The following is a 26,576-nucleotide window of genomic DNA, read 5'->3' on the forward strand; positions in this document are numbered from 1 at the left end:
GGCTTTTTGGCTCAAAAAGGTCCCCAAGCCCCGCGTTAAAGGGATACTGTTATAAATGACCAGTATATGTGCTATAAAGAACAGAGAAGAATCCAGACAACAGATACCCACCAAACTGCACCATTTTCTTCTTTCTTCCTAAGGCCTTTCCCAAGGTTTTTGGTTTCTTGGGGTACCCTTAGCAGCAAAATAGCAATCAGGTCAACTTCCTATAGATGAGCCTCATGTAAAATAAATGCACATTTCTTGACCAACATTTTTTTTTAAATGCAGGGTTATATGATGGTTCATGTGTTTTTGATCATAAATTAATAGTTTTTCAATGAATTAAGGTTAGGTTTTTTTTACCCATAAGAGGCGCTAAATAATACACAATGTCCCATTAATTAGATCAAATATTTGCCTGACAAGAAGATAACGTTTGAACTACTTTTCATTTAATTGTTGAATAGGTCTTCAAATCCAAAAAGTTTGACGAAAATATTTTTACATAATTTTGTTACAGAAAGTCATAGACACACAGATGCACTATTCACATTTCTTAGCAATAATCTAATGTCCCATTGAAATAAAAGACTGAAGTCGGGTTTTTTTTTATGTTTACAACTATTTCAATCATATTTACAAACCTGTATTGTACACTTGTTAAAATTTGCCAGTAATGTTTAAACACAACAAGGCAGGAAACATAAAAAGGGTCAAAAGGTGTTCTTGGTTGAAATAGGTGCTGGTGGAGGGCAGTAACTCTGCACATAAGCAAACTCGCAGGAAATATGACAAGAATGCTGATGTTTGCAAAAAGTCCGAGTCACAGATGCTTCTTTTTGAGCACATCGTTTCACTTCCTTAGAAGCATCTTAGCAAAGTCTGCATTGGACAGCGACTTTGCATCAGCTTCCTTCGATGCCGTTCCGTTCTCCACTTTGCTTGATGGGCCATTCTGACGATTCAGAGAGCGAGGGAGCAACGACACTTGAGTGCGACCTCGTCCTCTCCTGAGAAGGAAAAATATTTTCAATGCGCAAATGAAGCTAAGCTTTAAACCAGGGGCCAGGAACATATGACTCGCAAGCCAGGTGCGGCTCTTTTTATGAGTGCATCTGGCTCAGGGATCAAGTGCATTTACGTATAGTTTTAGGCCAGGAGTGCAATTCCATGTTTCTACCATTTGCGGCAGAAGCGCTGTCGCGTTTTTCTGCTTTTATGACATTTAAAAAATAATTTCCGTGTCTCTTAGCCAATGAGATGCATCAGGATACACATGCGAGTATGACGTCTGCCTTCTACTGTTTCCTGGATATATTTTCAAGCGTAGTTTGCGCAAGTTATGAAAAAATTATGAATGATAAACGACGCGCTTGAGGACTAAAGAAGTAGATTTCAAAGCTGTTGAAGATCTGCAGCAATTATCGAACAATGACCACTTGATTCCCAAGGTTGGAACTGCAACCCTGACACAAAGCTGAAGGTAACATACCTATCCTTCTCTCTTGTATTAAGTGACATTTTTAAACCTGACAAATAGAGTTTGAAACTTACCACCACACATTAACAAAAGGCCCATAATGTTGAGAAAATTTCTGTATGTCCATCTCTAATTTTACTTTCGGTTTCGAGTTGGGCTTCTCCTGCTGACTTTTTTTTTTTAACTTATCCACCTGTCATTGTTCTTTGTTTATTTTGCTCTATAATCGCACAATGGATTCAGTCCCCCTCTCACGCAGCGCAGCCTGCCTCACATCACTTGACGGCGGAATCGGCAGCGCACTGGGTGAGATGCTCAGTTGCGCCGCGACAGGCTTACTGAACCCATTGCGAAGAATCAAAGAACAATGACAGGTGGATATTTTTTTTATTTTATTTTTTTTAAGTCAGCAAGAGAGAAGCCCGGCCTGGCCCTCACAGATAGAATGCGAAAATTAACTTTTCTTCGGGCTCGGTCCCCCACATAAGTTACTTGCTTGGGCTGGGTTGGGCTTTGATACCCAGCCGGCTCGGGTCAGGCTGTATATTTTTTGGCCTGATCTGACCTTTAATCAGGGTTGGTTAGTATTGTTAGCACTAGTACACATTTGTTTTGTTGAAAAAACACTGACATTAATGTCAAATTTGGAAAATTAAGGATATAAATAATTGTTTAGAGTGTTATTTTAAAGTATTTTTTTTCCTAATTTTGTGTGTGTATGTTTTTTGTTACGTGGCTTTCAAGGGGGATTTTTCTTATTGTACATTGACTATTTTAATACAGCACTTTTAATTGCATTTCAGTATCCTCTACAAATACGTTTTGAAAATGAACTCGAGCCTTATTTTGAAAACAATATTGACGACAAAAATGACATTCGAAGTGAACCTCAGCGAGCTCAACTTACTGCAGGAGGGAGGCAAGTATTTAGAGGGTTACTTGATGATATGGGACACAGGCACTAACATTATTATTAACAGTGAAATAAAACGCTCTAAAGAATTAGCTTTTGTCCTGAGAGTGGGTTTAGCAGTTCCGTTAAAAATATTTGCCTACATTGAGCTTTAAAAAACTCGCTAAAGCCAAAGGTAAACTTACGCGCCGTGGACCTGGTGCGACGTCATGTTCGAGATGGGCTGACTGGGACCAGCCTTGTTGCGGCGAGGAGGATTGCTGATAGCGACGGAGATTCTGTTCCCTTCAATACTCGTGCCGTCCATTTTCAAGACTGCGTGAGATGCCTGAGCTTCATTAGCAAACTCGACATACGCCAAACCCTGCACAAAACCCCAATTATACACAAGGTCAGACGTGTCATCCTTCAGATGATCGGAGATTTACTCAGCAAGATTTTACCTTGGGCTTCCCTGAACGAAATGTGACAAGACGAACTTCCTTTACGGTGCCGTGATTCTTGCTGATTTCTTCCAGTTGCTCCTTGGTGCAGGAAAACGGCAGCCCAGAGATAAAGACTTTGTGTTTTTCCATAGATGTGTTGTACTTGAACACCTGCAGATAAGAAGTCGTTTATATAATATAACTCAATATTTTAAAAAGGAGCCACTTTGGCCATTTGTTCTCTATATGACAAACATTTGTGGCAAGAAAATTAAACAGCAAAATCAAGCTTTTTCAGTCTCATTGAGCAGGACTCGGTAACCGTTTTGACCCAAAGAGCCTTACAAGCTAAATATTTTGATTCTCCATTTTGTTTTTTAGAGAGAGACCCACACCGTACATTTTAAGACAAAATTCAACAAAACCGCCAAACCAGCTCTCAAGACAAAATGTAATTGTTCAGCACATTTTATTTCACTGTGCGACATTTAATGATTTGATCAAATTTTAAAAAATACTTAATAATTCCAGAGCCCATGTCCTATATGAACAAATATACCACTTATAATTGATCTCCCTACCGCAGTTGCATATGACAGTTGAAGCTCATTTTGACCGTACTTTTCTTTCCTCATATATATAAATAATGGTTTTCAAATAAGGTGAGCGCAGACTTCTTTTGCAAAAAATGTCACAAAATACCGCAAACAAAAAGTTTACGGATGTATTTCCCTTCAGCGCAGTGGGTGCGTTCGGAGCTCCACCCACCCCTGGCGATCACCCAAACAAATAGCTCTGGCTGCTTGTCTGGCGTTTTTGGGTATTTACAGTTTGTTTCGTCAAAAAATGTCTCAACGATAACATAAATTGTTTAACGAACTTCCATAAAAAGAATATTTGAGACATACAGCAAAAACGGGGTGTGTTAGTGTAACACCGTGTATTGTAGTTGGATCTTGGCCTTAGATATTCTGGACCAAACTTACTGCCATCTAGCTTTGGCTTCTCATATACTTAATTTGAAACGACAAAGAGAAGATAATCATTGGCCACATATTATCTCTAAACCAGATATACCTATGAAAAGAGCTATAGGTGCCCTGTCAGAGCATTCATTGTCAACTTATAATTCCATCACAGTTGTTCAGCTAACTCCGAATCACAGTTCAAGTCTTTGCTCGTGTTGTACTTGCAAAGCAAGTTGTTATTGTTATTTTCCTAAACAACTTTGATGTCATTTTCAGTCGACAGGTGTGCAAATGGTCTCCCATGTGTTGAATAAAAACAGGGAGAAGTGACCAATTATGTGTACCGGTATTTGCAGATACCCGGATATGGTTATCATTCTTTCAACAGCTATCGATAGTGGTATCAGTCCCTTTTTGATCAGGCATCCAAAGCTGATAGCAGTACGTCCAAATTTTTAGAATTATATTTTATGTAGGGTGGCAGAGCGGCTGGGTGGTTCGCACGGAGCCACACGGTGCGGAGGTCTAGGGTTCCATTCCAGCTACCACAGCCTCCCTGTGTGGGGTTTGCATGTTCTCCCTGTGCCTCCCATTGGTTTCCTCTGGGCACTCTAGTTTCCACCCACACACCGAAAAAAGCATGTATGTCAGGTTGATTAGCGTGTCCAAATTGTCACTCGTGTGAGTTTATGTCTCTGTGACTGGCTGGCAACCAGTTCAGGGTGTCCCCCTCCCCACTGCCCAAAGATATCTAGGATGGGCTCCAGCACCCCCTTGACCCTACCGAGGATAAATGGCACAGAAAATAGACTGATGTATACTATGTATTCCCCACAAAAGATCTTTAATAAACAATTTGGGGAAAATTATTTAAAATGTGATTACAATTTACTTTAATAATGTTGTTAGCTATATTTAAATCACGGAATAAAGCTGGTTACCCAGTGCAGATAATTTGATTAATTTGACAGTTTGATTTACTTAAATCGGTTATTTTCGTAATAATTATTGGGCTTTTTGCACTGTTGAGCTGCAAGCATTGAGGAAAATGATGGAAAAATAAGAACCACTTGGAGTTCAAAAAGAAAAAAAAAGAACTATTTCCTATCTGACTGAAAGGCTTGTATTTTATTTAGATGTTATTTTTTTTTTCTTGAGTATGCTGGAATTTTGTTTTTCAAGGCGATATAGATTACGTATCAAAAGTAAAATAGAAACGGCACTTGGTATCAGTAAGTACTGGTACGACGAGTACTCGTGTCGGTGGTATTGAACATCCACATAGATTACAATATTGTTTAGACTAGTGGAGGGGGATACCAATATTTAAGAGGATGTGAATGACATTTGAACAGTAAGCTGCAAAAACGTGATCTAATGTTGACATTGATTCTTATGTCAAGACCAAAAGCCTTTTTGATCTTATTTGGGAATGATACACAAGGTAAGATCAGAATTTGTATGATTATTAATATCGTTTGCAAATTATTCATATTTTCTCATTAGTTTACAAGTCCTACACCTTATTACAGTCATTTTCATGCACAGTAAATTAGTTCCTTATAAGCGTCCTTTTGATGAAATGGTAATCACATGTTCTTGCTCTACTGTATATTATACCAAGAGTAAACTAATATTTCTTAAATTAACAATGTTTATTTTTGCAGTGTGAACAGGCAAACTTTAATTTGATGTTTTGATACGGTCTCAATGTGGGGTCAGCCTGCAATGGAAAAATATAAGAAAATATATTAACCTTAAAGTCAGGGTTCTTGTTCTTGTCTACACACGGCGACACAAACATAGGCCTGCCTTCCACTTCCCGCCTGTCCAGTTTGAGGGCTTCAGAGACGACCTCCGGGTTTTCAAACTGCACATAGCCGTAGCCCTTGAAGGCCCCTTTGTTGTTTGAGACCAGGCGAATTTGTTTGACGCTTCCACACGTCTCAAAGAGCGTCTTAAGTCTGGCCTCAGGCTCCTCGAGGGTGTACGACAGATTACTAACAAACACGCTGTTGTCGTCATTTCGGAGCTCCGCGTTATCGTCGCTTTGCTGGGTTTTGCTGAATCCGGACTTTGTTGAGCCATTAAAACCAGGCGGGGCGTTCTTCTCACGCATCACATCCGGAGTTTGGCGCTCCCCGTTGTTTTGGTCTCCATTTCCTCTGTGTCTCTTTGGAGCTTGCTCTGTTAATGCAGAGGGCGTATAAGACGAAAATATATTTTTGTGTGTCTTATAGGAACTGTGCAGTATTTGGAACATTGATCCGGTAAATTAGCATAGGGCTACCTGATGAAATTTTTGATAATTGTGGATACGATCAGGTAACTAGCGTAATTGATACAGAGTTACAAGGCCAGTTGGAATTAAGCGCAGGTTAATAGATATCTTCTCCTGAGAAAGTGATTCTGCTTTTTCTATCATGAAATAACTTATTTTTTCGTCATTTTGCTCAGTGCTGTTGGTGCGTGCACCAAACGTAATAATGCACCGAATAATGTACTTGAAGCAGGCTACTTCTACCTTACAGTATTTTCCTTGAGTGTGGAAAATTGGTCTTTTGTTTCTCTATGTAGTGAAGTATGCTACACTAATAGATAAGGAAAAAAAGCTGTGACTACCATGACGTCACTCTCCACCACTCCCTCTACCCCCCCATACTTAATGTGTTCTGCTCCGAACAGCTTTGCTAAAAGTAAGCTAAAAGCAAATAGGATGGGGAAAAGCAGAAGGACACTTTACATTCAGTTGGGCATTGTTAACAAACACTTCATAAAGAAAATATTTAACTTTAAAGCTTTTTAAGGACATGATTCACCCCACCCAGGAAAGTATGAAAAGTACAGTAATTCCAGAGCGCCAACATCTATGCATGCAAATTACCTGCATGATCAGTCCACTCGTCCTGATCCATCCCTTGCTCCGCTTTTCTTTTCTGAACTTTTTTTTGACTCTTCTTTTCTGCTTTGGCCTTACGTCTCTGCTCAAATTGTTCTTCATCCTGCATGGCTTGGATGGCTACCTTCTCAGCCACCTACCAAAAGCCAACGTTTGTCCATGAGAAACAACAGAACCCTAAAATAAAAAACACTGCTCCGAACCTTTGCCCTTTGCTCGTTGACTCTGCTTAGTCGAGTCTCGGTTTTCTGGATTGCCACATCCCAGTCCTCCAGTGAGCCTGCAAACATAGATGTGATGTTAAAATTCAAAGAAAATCAACAAAACTGTATATCCAACACAAGTGTAGATACTCACCTTCTACTCTCTCAAAGGAGAGCAGGACCTCACTCACGTGTTCCGGGTAGTCAGAGGTGCACTGAACTGCTCTGTGAAGCGCTTTTCGACAGTGGGCGGAATCTCCATACGCTCTGGAAAGGATAAAACACAATTGATCAAAAATTTGTTGGATCACGCAATCTTCACATGATAAAAAGTGTCGTACCGTTCAAGGTTATAATATTCCAGCCACATATTGGCATACTTAGCATTTCCTTTAGTCATGATGCTGTCCCACAATTCTCTGGCTTTTTGCATGTTTTTACAATGAAGGGCCTGTGAGCCACACAAAAAGAGAACAGATGGGTCAAAGACAGACTTACTCCATTTGGTATGAGTTTTACAGCCCTCATGCACACTATCTCACAATAGCTAAAATTAGCCATGGTAACAAAACTTACCTCTATCCTAGCCCAGATCTGCATGATGTTACAGGTAGGGTCACCACTTTCTCCAAATCCTGTCATGATCACAGAATGAGTCAGAAGGGGAAGTCACTCCAATCAAACGTTCTGACTAAGATTCCACCTACTTTCTTCTACATCTTGTTTCATGTAGTCCAGGCACCGAGCATAAGCTCCTCTGAGCTCCTTCAATTCTTGACTTGATTCTGTGACACGAGAAGGCCAAAATAAGTGAACAGTTCCAAGCACTCAGATAAGCGAGGGCGATTTGCATATGCTACATTGTGAAGGACTTTAACAGTTTAAATCTAAACATTTTAGACCATCTATGGGCAAACTTTAGTTTTCAGCAGTGATTGGCTTTGGTACAGTGCAGTTTTTACTGTTACGGCCAATCGGTGTATTAACGACTTAAGTAGATATGAACAAACCAGCTTTTCTCAACTATGCTGATTTATCTATAATATGTTGATTACAAAAATAAAAACCTTCGGTCGCTAATTATCAACTAAAATGTGTGTTTGGGCCTCTTGAATTCATAACTCATAATTCGAAGGGATATACCAGAGTAGCACAATATTACCGTGGTCCCTGCAACTTTATTTATAAGAGCAAAGTTCTCATAATAGAGCAGCATTTGGAAAATAAACCAAAAATAAATTGAACCCGTCTATTGTTTCAATTTGTACTTTAGAGCACAATTTTTTTCTTAATATCTTCTGCAATAAAAAAAACAACTAATTGAAAAACATTTTATTGGTGATTAATTGACTTTATTTTGAAAACATCTAGTGGTCACATATGGCCTGTCTATAATCCGTCCATAACAAACGAAAATGGTGTATAATGATCATTTATCATCACTAATAACATAAGCACATAACTCACTTTTTGGGGGTAAATTTAGATTTTTGTCTAAACCAGCTCTCCATAGAAAGCTGCAATATTTGCAAGTCAGCCCAATTATATTGCAGATAACAAAACAAACATCTTGACTTACACCTTTTTTTATTGAGATAGGCATTATTTTCTCGACAGTTCTCAAGATGACTTGGGCAAAAAAAATAGAAAATTTTTGGTGCAGCTATTGTTCCGCAGTCTCCCTTCAGTAGGTCCCAAACTTATGAAGCATTTTACTGCTATTTTTTTATCATGTATTTATTTGTCAAGATATTAGTTGAATTTCACGCAAATAAAATATGATCTAGTCTTAATTTATCGAGTTTTTCAATGCATAATATCTAACTAATCTATTAGCTCAGGAGATAGCTCGTCTGGGGATCAAGAGATCGCAAGTTTGATTCCCGGCTCCTCCGCGTTATGTCGAAGTGTCCTTGGGCAAGACACTGAATCCCTAATGCCCCCAATAAGCAGGTAGGCGCCTTGCATGGCTGCTATTGGTGTGTGAGTGTGTGTGTGTGAATGGGTAAGAGTGAAGCACATTGTAAAGTGCTTTGGGAGGTCTTCATTGACTTGAAAAGCGCTATATAAATGCAGACCATTTACCATCTAAAAAAGGAAAATTGTATTCATTTGCTTTAATGCAAAGCTTTTCAAAAACAATTTTATAAAATTCTCCTTTTTTTCAATAATATCACCAATGCAAAATAACACATACAAGTCTGCAAGTAAATCTATTGATATCAATTAGATATGTATGTCTTTATTGCAGAGGCATGGGAGTCCATTGGGTATTTTAAACCTCATGCGCCACTCAAAAAGTTTGCCCACCAGTGATTTAGTCTCTTTCTTGTGGACTCAATCAAGGGTGTGATTTAGTCTCATATTTAACATGAAAGAAAATGGTCAGAAATGTGCAAATTAGTCCTAAGTATAATTGTGATTTTCTTTTGTGTGTGATCTGATAAAATATTATAGCTATAGCGCCCTCCCTTGCATCAAGTCGAGTACTGAATCCATCAGGCGCCGCTCTCACCCTGGCTGAAATCCACGCGCCTTCTCAGGTAGTCCAGATAAACGTGCCAGATCTCCACGTAATCCGTGGCCTGAATGAAGCCTGCATTCAGAGCTTTTTCAAACAAATCTGGGGAAAAGACAGATGTCTTGTTCAGTTGCCATTCTCACAGCCTTGTATAATTTGCTTCAGTAAGTTGAAGTATTTGCCTGAAACTGTTTGGCGAGTGCCGCCGTGCCGCTCTACTGCCTGCAGATAGCTCTTCCACAAAGTCATAGTCCACGGACAGTTTCTGACCGCACGATCGTGAGTTGATAGAACCAGATCTTTGATTTTCAGTTGATGATCCTGGAAAAAAAACAAATGTAATGCAACATTAATTTGGATGTGACGCACTGAAGTCAATACTAATGGTATGTTTGAAAATACTACTTGAAACATTGTTTGAGTTCATAAACAAGCACAAAAAAAATCTCACATCTGGTAAATGAAAGAATACTACTACTAACTTCAAGAGTACTTCTGAGAAAACAGTTATCTAGAGAAAGACTCTTAACAAATTAGTCCACTGGCAGCTAAACTAAGTGTCATTTTGGAGCAATACTTACAAGATACTTGGTGTATTTGGTCCACATGTCTGGAACCAGGCAGTTCTCTACCAGAGTCCGCTCAAACGTCATCTGAATACGGGCCGGATCACCTTCCTTCATTTCAAAGTCGATATAAGCTTGATATTCAGAGAGCTTAGGCGTCTCTGCCAAAAGCTGCAAAAACATGGAAAAATAATTCATGTGACCCTAGAAGACAAATAAAGTCTGAAACACCATGGGTGGATGGTTACCAGTGACTCTTCAAAAGGCTTGTACTTTTCCCTCTGCTGCAAGGCACTTTTGTACTGATGCAATAATTCCGCTGATGGCGGCTGGTCAGACCATTCTTCATATTCTGCATATGTTGCCTCCATGTCTGAAAGGAAAAGGTTCGGTAAAGTAATTTAATTATTGAATCACAATAGCATTGCTCTTGTAGTCAAAACATAGTTAATAGCGTATATAAATACTGTCCTTAACATATATTTTTTTTCTGTTACCTCAAATGTTTTTTTTTCTGAGAAATGTTTGTAATAAGTTTAATACAAGATGATTATTTTAGTCATTAATACAAATACCACATACCAATACCACAATACTTTATTATTTATATTCCTCTGCAAAGGGATATCTTTTGAAATACTTTTAAACCCAAACACATGTCTTTATTAGTACATGTAATGCCAACTAATTCATTATCCTGTTTGAGGCTTTTAATTTTTCATTTGAGACAGGTACTAACATTAGTACCAACACCTTATAAAAGGATGCTATTAGCACCAATACCAATATCTCATATGTTCTAACTAAAATTCTATCATAAGAAAGAAGAAATAGAATTAATTTTCCTTTTTCGATTAGCTGGGGCAGCAGGGCGGCGCAGTGGTTAGCGCGTGTGCGCACAGTTCTGAGGTCATGAGATATAACTTCCTGTGCAGAGTTTGCATGTTCTCCCCGTGCTTGCGTGGGTTTCCTCCGGGCACTCCGGTTTCCTCCCACATTCCAAAAACATGCATGTTAGGTTAATTGGCCGGTCCAAATTGTCCCCAGGTGCGAATTAGCAAGTGAGTTGTCTGTCTCTGTGTGCCCTGCGACTGGCTGGCAACCAGTTCATGGTGTCCCCTGCCCAATGCCCGAAGATAGCTGGGATGGGCTGCAGCACCCCCGCGACCCTACTGGGGATAAGCGGTACAGATAATGGATGGATGGATTAGTTGACTTTTTTATAGACAAAAAACGTACTTGTTAAGATATTTGCAGTTATTAACGTTCGATGCGTTGATGGGATTTATTTTCAGTTTATCATGTTCCAATTACTATCAATATTTAAGTTTTTGTTAGTTGCCAATGCCGGAAAGTTATGTTAAATCATAAAATGATAAACTAATTGCCGTAATTTACGCACTCTAAGGCGCAACCCCAAATAATAGCCCTTTGTCATATATGTTTTCATACATAAGGGGCAATGGAATGTAAGGCGCTCATGTAGAATAGTTGGGACTCCTTAATCACTTATGACATATATTAGTGCAATGATTGATCAGTATATACGTGTCACTAACTGCCATGATTGGACAAAACAGGAATCAAAGCCAGGTTGCAGCGATATGGCAGCCAACACTTAAACCAGGGTTTGGGAATCTATGCCTTGCGAGCCAAAAATGTCCCTTTTTCATAAATACATCTTGCTTGCCAAACATTTAAATCATGCACATTTTCTTTTCATTGTTCCAATTTTAGCTAAACACATAGCTAAAATCAGTACATGTGAAGCCTAAGCAAAACTAATACAGTATTAAAATAGTTCGGTCTGAGTATATCTAGGGCCCAATCTCAATTGCAGTTTACAATCAAGGTGTCACAATAACGAGCCCATTTTGGCTGTTTGATTAATCCTCCTTTAAATGGGATCACATTAAACAATGTATGTTCACTGGTAAGACACTTTATAATGAAAACCAACAGAACAACATGTAAACACCCCAAAACACCAGCAAAACACCTAGAGCAATATGATTGGTTTAGCAGTAGGATGGGCGGAGCTATGCATAGCACAAAAACTCCCTTCTCTCTGCCCAGGGCCTTCCGTGCCAAAAGTAAATACTGTACATCTCATTTGCAGTATTTTGCACATTGTTTCAAAACGATTATTCGTGACAAAAATTAGGGTCATCCTAGTAAAAATAGTGTGATAATGGGATAAGCTCTAGTGCATTTTCGTATGTCACCTGTAACACAAGAGGTCAAATGGCAAAGTGTCTCAACGTTGAAAATGTCAGGAAAAAATGTTAAAACGTCATATCGTCACGTCATATTGTCAGATATAAAAAAATTGTGAATATGCTTGATGGCTGTGTTTTGCTGCTGTTGGTGTCGGTGGATTTGTTCAGACCGAGGACAATCGACTTTGGCCTGGACGGATCTATTGACACTAACAAAGATGTTATATAATGAAATTGTGAATATGTTTGATTTTCGAGAAGGTTTGTTCAAACCTCACTTTGTGTTTGCTGTTAAAAACGTAATATTGGAATATAATATTGTGAATGTGCTTAATTGCTGTTGAGATTGTCATGATTGTTTTCTGTTTTTAGTGTCAATAAATTTGTTCAAACCAAAAAATATTGTCAGATATAACGAAATTGTGAATAACGAAATTGTGAACGTGCTTAATTGCTGTTAAGATTGTCGAGAAAAATTGTTCAAACCTCACATTGTTTATTTGATGTTACTAGTGTCAATAAAATTGTTCAAACCAAAAAAAAAAAAACCACCACTACTCGGGTTCAAATCCCGTTGCATACAATGTTTAGCAAATCTGGTCAGCATCATTTTTTGGCTGATAAATCATTGCTTGAATACCATAAACCTTATACTGTATGGTAAATCATAACTATAATTTCCAAAGTTCCAAACCAATGTATTCTGCTGTATATTAGGCGCACCAGGTTATAACCGGATTTTCACATTTCTGGCCAAATAAGGTGTTCCTTAAGTCAAGTCAAGTCATTTTTATTTGTATAGCCCTTAATCACAATTAGTCTCTAAGGGCTTCACAAGTTATTACATATAAGAAGTTTAGGTTATTCGTATGCTATAGAGTAGAAGTGAGTTTTAAGCCTAGATTTAAACATTTCCACCGAGGTTGCAGATCGGATCTTACAGTTCAGATATACTGTAATATACTAGCGGATTTGTTGTTGGTGCAAATAAACAATAGAAGTCACTTTCCAACAACTTAGCAGTCTCATTTAAACGTGCATTGGCACAAAGACTACCACTAATGATAGCGTCACTGACGCGGACGCTGACTGTACTAGAACAAATTTTTTGCTGCTAAAATAGGTTGCATTCAGGGTGTTAACATGTTTAACTGGGGCATCCTGTTTACATGGTTTGTACACTTTTTATGGCTAAATTCAGGCACTTTTTAAGGAATTCCTAGATAATTTTCAAATTTCTCGAGTACCATTAAAGGAAAAATTCTGGTGGGAATCTTGCATTTTGAAAAGCCACAATTATATCTACGATAATCTCGGGTGTGCATTCATCAAAACATAAGAATTTTATATTTCTACTAAATCACGAATACATTTGTTTTTGAGACAAATCTCTTCCCATATAGGTGAAAGTAATATGTACCTTCAATTTTCAGTTTCACCACGGTGAAATAATACCATAGTTTATTGCATGGCCAATAATAAATGTCCAAAATTGACTCATAATCCTTGCACAATACACTTTTCATAGGGCTCTGTTCAGGTGTAGCATGCACCTGTCTTGTGTGCAACTCAGGACAATGGCAAACAAACTACCGTATTTTCCGCACTATAAGGCGCACCTAAAAGCCTTATAATACAATGCGCCTTATTTATGGATCAACATTAAGTTTTCCAACTAACTTGCAGCCGCCGACTCGATTTTCCCCCGAACGCCAAGTAGTAAGCGGTGGATGGTGGGATTTATTTACCGGCGTTTCATTGGCTAACCAATGTGTCAATCATCAGTTGAATCGATCACTATTGGCTAAAGTTATTCGGAGGTCAAGAGGCGGATCCTTCTTATCATTTACAGACTGCCATTGGCTCAAACGGCAAACAAAGCCTGCAATTGGCCGAAAAAGATGTGTCAATCATCAGTTGAATCGATCACTATTGGCTAAAGTTATTCGGAGGTCAAGAGGCGGATCCTTTTTATCATTTACAGACTGCCATTGGCTCAAACGGCAAACAAAGCCTGCAATTGGCTGAAAAAGATGTGTCAATCATCAGTTGAATCGATCATTATTGGCACAGTAAAGTTGCGAGCGAAAAAGAAAATAGATACGAAGGAATGGTCATCATTTCTTGAATCCCAAGACTTTAACCTTCCGAATGATGGAACGATGCATTTGAGTGACATCTTACGGACACCGCATTCGCACGTGTTCTCGACACGTATTTGCGTCTTTGCAAGCTTTCGGAATGTTAAGGGGGTAATAAGTTGGACTGAACTATCTGACTGTTTTGTCCACGTTCCCATTGTAGCGCCTTATAATCCGGTGCGTCTTATATATGTCAAAAATAGGACCAAAAACTATTTTTTCGGGGTGCGCCCTATAACCCGGTGCGCCTTATAGTGCGGAAAATACGGTAATACCGGCTGCAACTAATCACGAGGGAAGAAGAAATGCAATGGCAAAGCAAAGCCACCATAGAGCAGTGTCGGCGTCATTTTTAGCAACCTGTTGAGAAACATGTCGAAAATTTCAAGCATTTACAAGCACTTCACCCCAAATTCATTCACTTTTGGGTTCTTGAAAGATATTAAAAGGCAAGCATTTTCAAGAATTTCAAGCACACCTAAAAATTATATGTTCAATACTTTGGAAAACATTTGTACAAATAATTAAGTACGATTTTTTTTCATTGATCTGCTTATTTTTCCTGTCCTTGAAATTATTTGTGGCAATGTTTCTCAACATGAGCCATAAACTGTAAAATTCTTCCAGCTGAGCCAGCCCATTTGGTGCAGGCTGCTGCCCATTTTACTGTGTCCCCCCTGCTCTTCTGGGTAAAGAAGAAGACATCCTCACCCATTAAGGGGATGGCCAGCTGGCGGCGAAACAAAGTGTGGATGCGCTGGATCTGCTTGTTCAGCAGTTCTTTCTCACCCTGAGTGGGAATCTTGCCAGGAGGAGGCTGAAAGTAAGAAAATAGTGAGGATGATCCACATAAAAAAATGTCAACAGGAAAAGTGAGCTCAGCGATTAACAGAGACAAATGTCAATGAAAAAGAAAGAAACTCCACATTAGGATGATGAAATGGAGACAGATGAAGACAACACTGACCTGCACTGTGGCCAGAATGGCATTCTCAAATTCTCTGTAAGCCTCCCACACTGTTTGGCCCTTTGTCATGTGAAGCCCGACAGCTGTGATGGCTCTCTCAAAAACGGCTCTCACCCGTTCAATGCCACCTGGCAAACCCATGCCACCAATAGAATACTGGGCATACTCCAGCCAGATATCTGGGCCTAAGTAGAACAACAAGATGTCAAATCTCGGGGTTGCATAACATCGGTGCCTCTTCATACGAGCACTTTTAGACACGAGAATTTCGATGTAAGAGTTTTATTTGGAACGAAAGTCTTGCTCTACGTACGAGGGTAAATCCAAACTCGGAGCAATTACACAGGCTACCACTAGAGACAGCTCACTGCCAGATTCCTCTCGGCAGTTTGCGCATGCGTTTCTCATTGTCAGACGCCCGATCTTGCGCCACTTGTTTATAATAAGCAGCAATTTCGTTTTTATTGTATTGCATCTCCTTTTTGTGACTTAACCGTGAGTTTCAAAACGGATATGGTAAGGTGTTTTCCGGAAAAAAAGGAAAATCATGTCAAATTAAACAAAGCAGGAAATAATGGACACAATGTTTGTGTGCGTGACCTAGCTAAGGTGTACAATCATTCAATAGCTCCTATTTGTACACTATTGAAACAGAAAGATGTCCTAAAAGCTATATAACCGACCAGGGGCGTGACTGTTCTTTCAGAATTGTGAACCACTATTCATGACAAGATGGGAGACACTTGCTATTGTGTATACGCAACCAGGAGCTAATGGGAGCTAGAGGCACGGAAAGCAGAAGTTGATGTCTACCAACGAGGACCTACAAATTGGCTAACAAAGATTCATTGTCAGAACCAGAATACATTTTAAGGCCAGCCTTTGCTGGTTTGAGCAATTCAAAAAGAGGACTGGTTGACTGTGGTTTGTCATGAGGAAGAAGTGAGTCCAGGTTACAAAGCCACAAAAGTTTTTGCATCACTTCTCTTCATTAGAATAAAAGAAAGAAAATAAAAATAGTATGCTGTGAAAAAATGTGTGTGTAGATTGATTTAAAGTTACTGTAACTTGAGTTTTAAGGGTAAGTAAGTGCTTATGTATCAACAGTCTCTTGTGCCACACCCCACCCCTACCCCCGCAGTTTCATTACGTTAACAACGCCGACTCCTTCCATGGTAAATGCTCATAATAAACATGCATTTTATTTTGTTAATATGATCTTATCCATCTTATTTATGTAATGTTAGGTTTAATTACTATTTGAATGTGTTTTTGGTGATCAAAAGGGAGTATTTTATAACTATTTACAGTTACCCTTGATGGTTTTAGGAGGTCGGGAACGAGCCAATTAATTTTGAATCATTCCGTAACGGGAAAATGTCCTCGTTATACGAGCAATTCAAGCACAATCCTGGAACGAGTTAAGCTTGTATGAAGAAGTACCACTATACATAGAAAATGCTCCATATTTGGTTGATCATTATGCACTTACAAATGTAGTCTTTTATAGCCCTCTCAAAAAGTTCATTCACTTTTTCTCGGTTTGGTTCTTCTTCAGTTAAGCGAATCTCATCCTTGAGCCAATCGAGCCAGATTTCTGTAAGGGTCACACAGGAGAAGGTCAAGTGAAGGGTTTCTCGATACCAACATAAGTTTTGTCTCGCGAGCGAAGGCACACAAACCTTCTGTGAGAGGAAAAAGATCACTCATCTTCTGCCTTGCCTTTTGCAGACGAAGAAGCTCACCCTCTTGCTTCAGTAGTTTGATGAGGTCCACATGGCAGTTGTAGTCAAATGCGTTGATGGATAGCTAGAAAACAACGCGGGTCAAAATGTGGGATCTGGATCTTTTGGACAAGTATGAGCTTAGCCGCTAAACAGAATTACAAATACTGTACGATAGAGGTACACACCATTTCAACTCATCTTTTATTTACAAGTCCTCAGTTACCGACGGTGATCAATGAAAGCATACAAGCACTGTGCAACAAGGCAAGCTGTAAATGTGATGGGTGATTTACAGAACATTTTTGGGTGCAAATTGCGCTCAAGCTATAAGTTGTCTTTGTGTGTTTTATTTTAATCTACGCACATTAAATTATGCTCAAAGTGATTTGAATACGGCGAGAGGTCGCCGGCTCCGCAGCAAGTGTCGGTGGAGAAGACTGCGCTCCCGGAGAAGCACCAGAGCGAAGCTTCTTCCTGCTCGTCCAATCAGAGGATAATCCCGCCTCCTCCCGTCACCGGGGCTCCCGATTCGCCTGCGGGCAAATCTTTGCAAGTTTAATTTGCCAACTCAGGTTTTTAACATTTTTTTAGGTGAAGGCGTCATAAGTAAATGTTTTGTAGTGACTGCAGGGGGCAACTCTGACTTCTCAGCGGGTTCAAACAGGATCATGTGTGTGTGTGGAGTGCTTGAAGTTGCTAATGCTAGTTGCTAATTTTGTGCAAACGACACCTAAAGCTAATGAGAAGATCTGATATGTCAGCTGCGAAACTGATGCTGGTTGCTAATATTTGTACCCCTAGACCAGTGTTTCTAGACTGGTGGGTCAGGACCCAAAAGTGGGGCGTAGACCCTTTTTCAGTGGGTCGCAGGCCTTTGTTTTAGCAAAGTATTGCAAAAAAGAAGAAAAAAACATAGGGTCAATTAGACTTTAACAGTAGATAGTGATAATACCTTGCTCAGCCCCTTCTACCTGTTTACAGGTAACTTAAAATTAGTTTTACCTGGTTATATCAGTATTATTTTCCCCCCATTTTATAAACACTCCACTTATTGAAACATGAATATTTTGTTTGTTTGTTTGTTTGTACATGATTCAACTGTTTGTTTGTTTGTACATGATTCAAATTGAATCTTTTCTTCCGGCGCCGTCACGAATGGCAGCCACTCCAGCAGCTCCCGTGTTATTTTCGATTGTTCTCGATTGTTCTCAGCTCAGGGATGCTGCTGGAAATGTGAATTTCCCTTCGGGGATGAACAAAGTATCTATCTATCTATCTATCTATATACAGACACTCTCCTACTTACGACCATTCGACTTACGAAAAACTGTAGATGCGAAAAAAAAATTCGGGAACACTTTGCTGCAAGTTAGATTTTGTATTGTGTGCACCTTTTTCCGAGTACAGGACAGTACTGTAGTGCTTCTTACCGCCGCTACCGGCATGTGGCAAGAAGAAATCCGGCTTCATCTTCCTAGTTTGTGTGTTAACATTCGATACTGTATCTCCAGCGCGCTAAGAACTTTGACATTTTTAATGTTTAATATCCCGTGCATCTATTCAATATGGTTGGCGTAAAGTGTAAAGAAGAGGTGAGCCGTTTATTTTGAAATAAAAGTGGAATAAGAAAGCTTGATGCGGTTGAGACAATGCTTGGATCACTTTTTTCGTCCACTCTTACAACGGAGGAGGAACCCTTGACGCCCATCTTCCAAAAGTAAGTTAAAATTAACTTTATTTATCTTTATAAAGCTATGATTATTTTATAAAATGTTTATTTTTTAGTACAAAACAATACAGGTTACTTACACAAGCCTCAAACATATTTATACAAACCTCAAACATACAAAATACAGTACTGAAGCAACTTACGAACAAATTCAACTTACGTACGATCGTCCGGAACCTATGCTGTCCTAAAGTAGGGCAGAGTCTGTATTTTTGCTAAATTTAAATTTTGCAGTGCATTCGGTAGAAGCACTCTTTTCACCAAGTGTCTTTCGGACTTTGGATTTTGGGCTTAAGTTGGAATGGTGTAGTTTGGACATGATTGGGGTTGGGGAGTGATTTCATTCTTGTCCCTACGGTGTGTGAAAAAGTAAGAAGTAAGGTACAGTCCAAATACTGACCCCATCTTCTGGCCTTATTGCAGCCTTAGTTAGCACAATCTCTATGCGCTTGGAATTATGTGCATTTCTTAGAGGCATTTAAGTAAACTTTCTTCATCTTGGGTTATAGGTTGGGATTTGGACTCTTCTTGAAGCAGGACTATTCTTACTTTCACAATTTTCATAATACACTATTATACCTGTTAACCTCCACGGCTCCATAACTTTACAAAATGTTGTACAAAAGTCAATTCCATTGAAGTTGGGAAAAAGTTTAAAATGTCAGTAAAATTAGAATAGAATGACTTGCAAACCTTTTCTAACCCATATTTAAATGAATACACCACAAAGACAAGATTATCCATGTTCAAACTCATAAACTTTATTTCCATAAGCAAATAATGATAAACTTAGAATTTTATAATTGCAACAAGTGCCAAAGTAGTTGGGAAAGGGGCTTCTTCACCATTGTGTTACATCACCTTTCCTTTTAATAACACTCAATAAACGTTTAGGAAGTGAGGAGACTAGTTGTTGAATCGTTGATAGTGGAATCCTTTCCCATTCTTGCTTTATGTACAGCTTCAGCTGTTCAACAGTCCGGGGTCTCCTTTGTCTTATTCTGCGCTTTATAATGCGCCACACATTTTCAATGGGAGACAGGTCAGGACTGCAGGCAGGCCAGTCAAGCACCCGCACCCTCTTACTACGAAGCCACGCTGTCGTGAGACGTGCAGTGTGTGGCTTGGCATTATCCTGCTGGAAGAAGCAAGGGCGCCCATGGTAAAGATTCTGTTTGGATGGCAACATACTTTGTTCCAAAACCTGAATGTACTTTTCTGCATTAATGGTGCCTTCACAGATGTGCAGGTTACCCATTCCTTGGCCACTCATGCACCCCCATACCATCACAGATGCTGGCTTTTGCACTTTGCGTGCATAACAGTCTGGGTGGTTCTGTTCTTCTTTGGACCGGAGGACACGACGTCCACAATTTCCAAACACAATTTGGAAAACTGACTCATCAGACCACAGAACACTTTTCCACTTTGTATCAGTCCATTTTAGATGGGCTCGGGCCCAGAGAACCCTGCGGCGTTTCTGGATGTTGTTGATGAATGGCTTACGCTTTGCAACATAAAGTTTTAACCCACACTTACGGATATAGCGTCGAACTGTATTGACTGACAGTGGTTTTCCAAAGTGTTCCTGAGCCCATGTGGTGATGTCCTTTACACATTGATGTCGGTTCTTAATGCAGTACCGCTTGAGGGCTCGGAGGTCACGGGCATTCAATAATGGTTTACGGCCATGCCGTTTACGCACAGTGATTTCTCCAGATTCCCTGAACCTTTTCACAATATTATGGACTGTAGATGATGATATCCCTAAATTCCTTGCAATTGTACTTTGAGGAATGTTGTTTTTAAACTGTTCAACAATTTGCTCACGCAGTTGTTCACAAAGAGGTGAACCTCGCCCCATCCTTGCATGTGAATGACTTAGCTTGTTCGGGTCTCCCTTTTTTATACCCAGTAACAACTCTCACCTGTTGCTAATTCATCTGTTCACCTGCAAATAGTTGGTTGATTTCCATTCATCCACTTTCTGAGTAGTTATTGACACCTGTCCCAACTATTTTGGCACGTGTTGCTGTCATCAAATTACAGAGTTGATGATTTTCTCCCAAAACAATAAAGTTTATGAGTGAAGACAATAAATATGTTGTCTTTGCTGTGCATTCATTTAAATATGGGTTGAAAAGAATTTGCAATTTACTTGGATCAATTTTTATTTGCAATTAACACACTTTCCCAACTTCATTGGAATTGAGTTTTGTATTTTCCCTTACAAAATAATCTCACACCATTTTTTTTTTCTCAAACGTGTTTATTTATGTAGCTTAACATGTTGTATTGTACATGTGTTTCCTTATATCATATATATTGTTAATAAACATTTTGTGGTGAGATACTGAGTTGCTCGACATGAATGAGGTTTATTATAAAATAGTTCAAAAAAGAAGTACCGTATTTTCCGCACTATAAGGCGCACCTAAAAGTCTTAATTTTTTTCAAAAGCTGACCATGCGCCTTATAACACAGTGCGCCTTATATATGGCTCAATATTAAATTCGCAAGGTCTCGCAACTTACTCAACAGCCGCCGACTCGATTTTACCCCGAACGTGGAGTAGTCCGCGGTGTATGCTGGGATTTATATACCGGCGTTTCATTGGCTAGCCAATGTGTCAATCATCATTTGAATCGATCACTATTGGCTGAAGTTATTCGGAGCCTCGGATTGGCTAGATGGCCAAAACAAACCCTGCAATCGGCTGAGTTTAGCAATGGCGTAGCAAGTCCGCTGTGTATGCTGGGATTTATATACCGGCGTTTCATTGGCTAACCAATGTGTCAATCATCCGTTAAATCGATCGCTATTGGCTGAAGTTATCCGGAGCCTCGGATTGGCTAGATGGCCAAAACAAACCCTGCAATCGGCCGAGTTTAGCAATGCCGTAGCAAGCTTGCTAAAGTATGCCATAAAGAAACAGGTTTCATTAGTCTGTATTTGTAAATATTCTACTCTCCTGGATTTACTTCACTCACAGTTGTAAGAAGACCATGATTGCGTATCATTATTGAACGTGAGAACTTAGGTGAGTTATGCGGCTTTATATTTTCCCGGTATCTTGTTTTAGAACGATCTTGATGTTGCTGTGATGAGTTGAGTGAATTAAACTCAATTCCAAGTGTTTATTGTCATATGCACAGTAAAGTTGTGAGCGAAAAAGAAAATAGAAACATAGAAATGTTTGGCATTTCTTGAATCCCAAGACTTCAACCTTCCGAATGATATTTGAACTGACGCATTTAAGTGACATCGTACGGACACCGCATCCGCACGTGTCTACGACACGTATTTGCTTCTTTGCAAGCTTTGGGAATGTTAAGGGGGTAATCAGTTTGACTGACTCATCTGACTGTTTTGTGGACGTTCCCATTGTAGCGCCTTATAATCCGGTGCGCCTTATCTATGGAAGATATAGGACCAAAAACAATTTTTTGGGGGGTGCGCCCTATAACCCGGTGCGCCCTATAGTGCGGAAAATACGGTAGTTTGGACATTCACTGTAGAAGGAAAAAATACATGCAAATATATTTAAGTAGAATAATACATTATCTTATTCAAATCATGAATTCATTTTCTGCATTCAATTATTGTTGGTAATATGCTGATTAAAGGGATAACCACAAACCTGTCTTATTTCATTTTCTCCTTTTATACTTCCTTTTTTTTCTTAACTTCTTTATACAACATAATAATTCGTAATATAATGCATCAAAGCAAGTGAGCCGTTTGAGAGCCCGCTCTCTTTAATGAATTGAGCCGAAAAAGCCGGTTCTCTGGAAAGAGACGGAATTCCTTTCACTACACAACTCAAACTCAAGTCAAATCATGTTTATTTGTATAGCCCTTAATCACAAAGAGTCACAAAAGGGTTGTGCATCAAAGGGCTGCACAGATCAAAGACTATTGCAAACTTTTATTACAGCCTATTAACCTACATGATACACATAACTCGTTGGACTTGATTGATTTGCCGTTTCGTGATAGTCGGTGTATACCGGATGGTACCCATAATTGACAATTTTTTGTTTTTCCATACAGATTTTCTTGTACATCGTACACGTCTTAAAATGCATAATAAACGTACTTGGTACTGCAAAATCGTACAGGTTGACAGGTATGCGCTATCAAATAGAAAAGGAAAAAAACTCTAGGGACAAGCATGACGTCAGTCTCCAGCAATCCCCACCCACTCCTACCAAATGTGTCCCGCCCCTAACAGCTTTACTAAAAGTAACATAAAACTGGCAGATGCAGTGGAAATTTAAGACTAAAAGCTCTCGAACTAAGTTGGGCATTGTGAACACGAGGACGTAGTTTGACGACGCACGCCACTTCAGCTTTCGTCCACGCTGTGAAGTCACAAAGCAAAACGCGCGGCCACGACGAGCTAGCATCGCTCCACGCCAATTACGTCGCAAATGGAACCACATTTAAAACAACGTGATCGCTTTCGTTCAACGCTATTGCAAAATGCTTTGCAAGCCTCCTCTTGCTAAAATGACAGCAACTATTTTGCACTCATCCATTCTCCTTTTGATACTCAGCTAGCGTCAACAATACCAAAGAGTTACCTGCTCTTCGAGGCGCTGGATTTCGGCTTCATTTTCCTTCTCATCATCTGACGTCTCGGCCTCCGAATTGTCTTCCCCCATGTCTTCCTCTCCGTCACTCTCCGAGTCCATTTCCTGCTCGTCTATCTCCGCGTCGTCTTCCATATCTCGCAAATGCGTAGGCTCCGCGTTGCTCGCCGCTGCCATGTTGGAAAGGCTGTCTGCCTGGTAACAAGTCGAAAAGCCTCCTCTCTCGAGTTGCAATAATCAAGAAGGACACAAGTAGGCGCTGCGACCTCCCTCGTCTGGCCTTCGTTGTTTATCAACAACCTCGTTTTCCCTCGTACATTTCCGGATACAGTCGGTCTTTGAACATGGCGATGGCCTTGCGAAAGTCTTCGTTGTTGTTCAACACAAGGTTGCTGAGTCCTGAGACGAAGATTCTCTGCTCATATCACAAGAAGGTAAACAAATAGATCTTTCTGACTTGTTTCGTACGCGTTTAAAAGAAAATCAGCATTTTCTCATGTCTGCGCTTGTTTGGTTAGGTAACCATGCTCTGCGTTTTGGCATTTCAACGAGATGTTTGCTAACCATCTTAATAACAGTGGTCTAATATATCTATATTCACGACTAATGTGTCAAGTAAGCGTAATAATAGAGAATATGTGTCCATAGTTATTGCCGTACCACTGCCGATTACTAAATAACCTTCAAGAACAAGCATACTTATAGAACAAACATGCTTGATAGTGGCCTTTTGGTGGCGCTATTAGTTAACAGAAGCTTCTCAGTGCGTGACACGTGCCCACGAGTTTACAAGTGGATTGTATAAAGGCTGCAACCAAAGATTATTTTGATATTTGATTTTTCAATTTTATCAGATAATCTAAACCTTTTTAACAGTAGAAACCACGAGTTACAAGTTGTGTGTGGCTTAATTCTTCCGCCTCGTTTTAAATTAACTCGCGATGCATGCGCATTTTGGGGAAATCTAAACTTATTTCAAAGCTTTACATTGTTAATTTTGTAAAGAATAATAATACCATTAGATGAATTGGGAAACTGTGTATATGTGTATTTCTTGAAATAAATGCATTAAGTTGCAACCCATTTTTTTTCCAACGTCAAATGTTGTATTGAATTAATTTAGAAATATGGAAAGTCTTCTATTGTGGAAGACAATTAAAACAACTTTCAATGCATATATTATCAAGCAGAAATTTGTTTTGCGTCTAATAAAAAATGCACGTTTGAGTACTTGAATACTTGGCAGTTAATTTAATAAACAATTAGTTGTCAACAAATCGTTTGTCCTTGTTCCCAGGTCGAAAGTGATAATTATAAAGTGTATAATGAGTGTAAGTAGGACAAAAAAACCTTCAAAGTTCAACGGTTATAATTTAGGTTGCTGATAATTACTTGTTTTAAGTAGGCCTGCAACGATAAGTTGACATTGTAAACAAAAATCAATTGAATAAATGGTCGACAAATAATTTTCCAACCAAGTGAGGCATCCCTACCTGAATATAATCTCTGCTGAAAGTCACTCATGCACAGTAGCGTATCTGTCTTGAGCAGTAACGTACAAAAATAGTAGCTTCATCTATAAAAATAAAGTAATAAGAATGGACTACTTGCAAGTTTTGCAAAGCAGACCTTACATATCATGGCAGTACCCTCAGTGATGCATGAACATTTAAATAGAACATTCACACAATTGAAGGAAACGGACTCTGACTCGCCTCGGTAAGATTAAAGCGACATTTGAGCCAATACGGTTTTGATGACATGCATTGCACATTGTATATGCGTATATTTTGTTATAAAAGAGCTTGAGCTTTACGCCAGACTGTGCCTTACAAATATATTTGAATTTAAATGTATGAGGTCCTAAAAACAAACGTTAGTTTTTAAATTTTAAATACCACAAACATCAATTGTTAAAACTGTTTGATTTCAAACTGTGGAGGATGATTAAGTACTTTTGTTGCAGACCTTGCAGTTGACCGCTGAATGTACTTCGCAGAATGCAGATTATAGATGTTTTTTTTTTTTATTTACCATTCTACTGCTGCTCATGAGCCTTTTCTTGAGATATTCAATTTTTATATAAATCCTCTGTATGTTCAAAAAGAGATGTATTTTTAAATCTACCAATTGTTCTTGTGTTTATTATCATTGCCACACAATTTAACCAACTTCATGCTTAATTTAAGAAAAAAATTACAATTATCCGATTATTTTACTAATAGTTGGGGACTAGTCGACTATTAAAATAGTCATTAGTTGCAGCCCTAAATCCAAGATATAAGGAGGTCTTATTTCTCTGTAAAGGTCGTGGACCACTACGAAAACCCAAGAAATGTTGGCTCTTTGGATAAAAACGCCAAGAACGTGGGGACTGGTCTAGTGGGTGCCCCAGCTTGTGGCGACGTCATGAAACTGCAGGTGAGGGCAAAATCCAAATAAAAGCCGGGCAGAATTACCTTCCATTTTATTGTTATTTCAGGTTGAAGTGGACGAAAACGGGAAGATAGTGGACGCCAAATTCAAGACGTTTGGCTGCGGCTCAGCCATTGCGTCTAGTTCCCTGGCAACTGAGTGGGTCAAAGGGAAGTCTGTGAGTTGACAAAGATTTTTTAGAAGAACATTTTTAGGAAATTCTTCCATGTGTCGCTTGAGCTTGTTTTGGTTTCCTGCAGATCGATGAAGCTTTGAGAATTAAGAACACTGACATTGCAAAAGAACTCTGCCTCCCGCCTGTCAAACTTCATTGCTCGAGTAAGTGACGGCCACACTTCATATCTCTGTGCAGATATGGCCCTTTTTTGGGAGGAGATTATTAATATCATAATCTCTTCACTTTCAGTGCTTGCAGAAGACGCCATCAGAGCAGCCCTATCAGACTACAAAATAAAACAGAACAAGAACGAAGAGGGTGTCAAAGCCAGAGCTTAATTTCACAATTTGGGTCGTTGGTTTCGGGTGGCAGGCATGGTACAGGTGGATTGTATAGGAAGCGTTAAACCCCATTTCTCTGCCGAGATTATGGATCATTGTGTGTCTTTATTTCTGACAATAATGTATCGGACTTAACATTTGTATTGTGATGCTGCAGTAGTATTTTTTTCGCTGCATCTATCTTACCAAATACTTTATAAACAATGTTTTGCTGTAGTTCAATTTTATTTACATTTTGGATGGGTCTTTGTGATAGGAGATTCTAAAACTGGAAATAAAAAAGTCAATATTGCATTTGTGTTTC

At 39.3% G+C, this 26,576-nt stretch overlaps 2 protein-coding genes across 2 annotated transcripts; one reads left to right on the forward strand and one right to left on the reverse strand.

The window, feature by feature from the left end:
- Positions 1 to 415: 415 nt before the first annotated feature.
- On the reverse strand, positions 416 to 23,775 carry sart3 (spliceosome associated factor 3, U4/U6 recycling protein). Its single transcript, XM_088335869.1, has 19 exons — positions 23,330 to 23,775; positions 16,970 to 17,096; positions 16,780 to 16,884; positions 15,288 to 15,472; positions 15,032 to 15,137; positions 10,209 to 10,333; positions 9,976 to 10,131; positions 9,577 to 9,715; positions 9,389 to 9,496; positions 7,581 to 7,658; positions 7,450 to 7,508; positions 7,215 to 7,324; positions 7,028 to 7,140; positions 6,874 to 6,950; positions 6,656 to 6,806; positions 5,528 to 5,958; positions 2,822 to 2,974; positions 2,564 to 2,742; positions 416 to 995 (listed from the first exon to the last, which is right to left on the reverse strand). The coding sequence occupies exons 1-19, from the start codon at positions 23,513 to 23,515 to the stop codon at positions 839 to 841; spliced, it is 2,745 nt and encodes a 914-aa protein (XP_088191995.1). The 5' UTR covers positions 23,516 to 23,775; the 3' UTR covers positions 416 to 838.
- On the forward strand, positions 23,031 to 26,564 carry iscua (iron-sulfur cluster assembly enzyme a). Its single transcript, XM_088335875.1, has 5 exons — positions 23,031 to 23,772; positions 25,646 to 25,759; positions 25,821 to 25,931; positions 26,014 to 26,092; positions 26,181 to 26,564. The coding sequence occupies exons 1-5, from the start codon at positions 23,683 to 23,685 to the stop codon at positions 26,267 to 26,269; spliced, it is 483 nt and encodes a 160-aa protein (XP_088192001.1). The 5' UTR covers positions 23,031 to 23,682; the 3' UTR covers positions 26,270 to 26,564.
- Positions 26,565 to 26,576: the final 12 nt, after the last annotated feature.

Source organism: Urocampus carinirostris, chromosome 5 (genome assembly GCF_059441175.1).
Source record: "Urocampus carinirostris isolate Australia breed hairy pipefish chromosome 5, RoL_Ucar_1.0, whole genome shotgun sequence".
NCBI lineage: Eukaryota > Metazoa > Chordata > Actinopteri > Syngnathiformes > Syngnathidae > Urocampus > Urocampus carinirostris.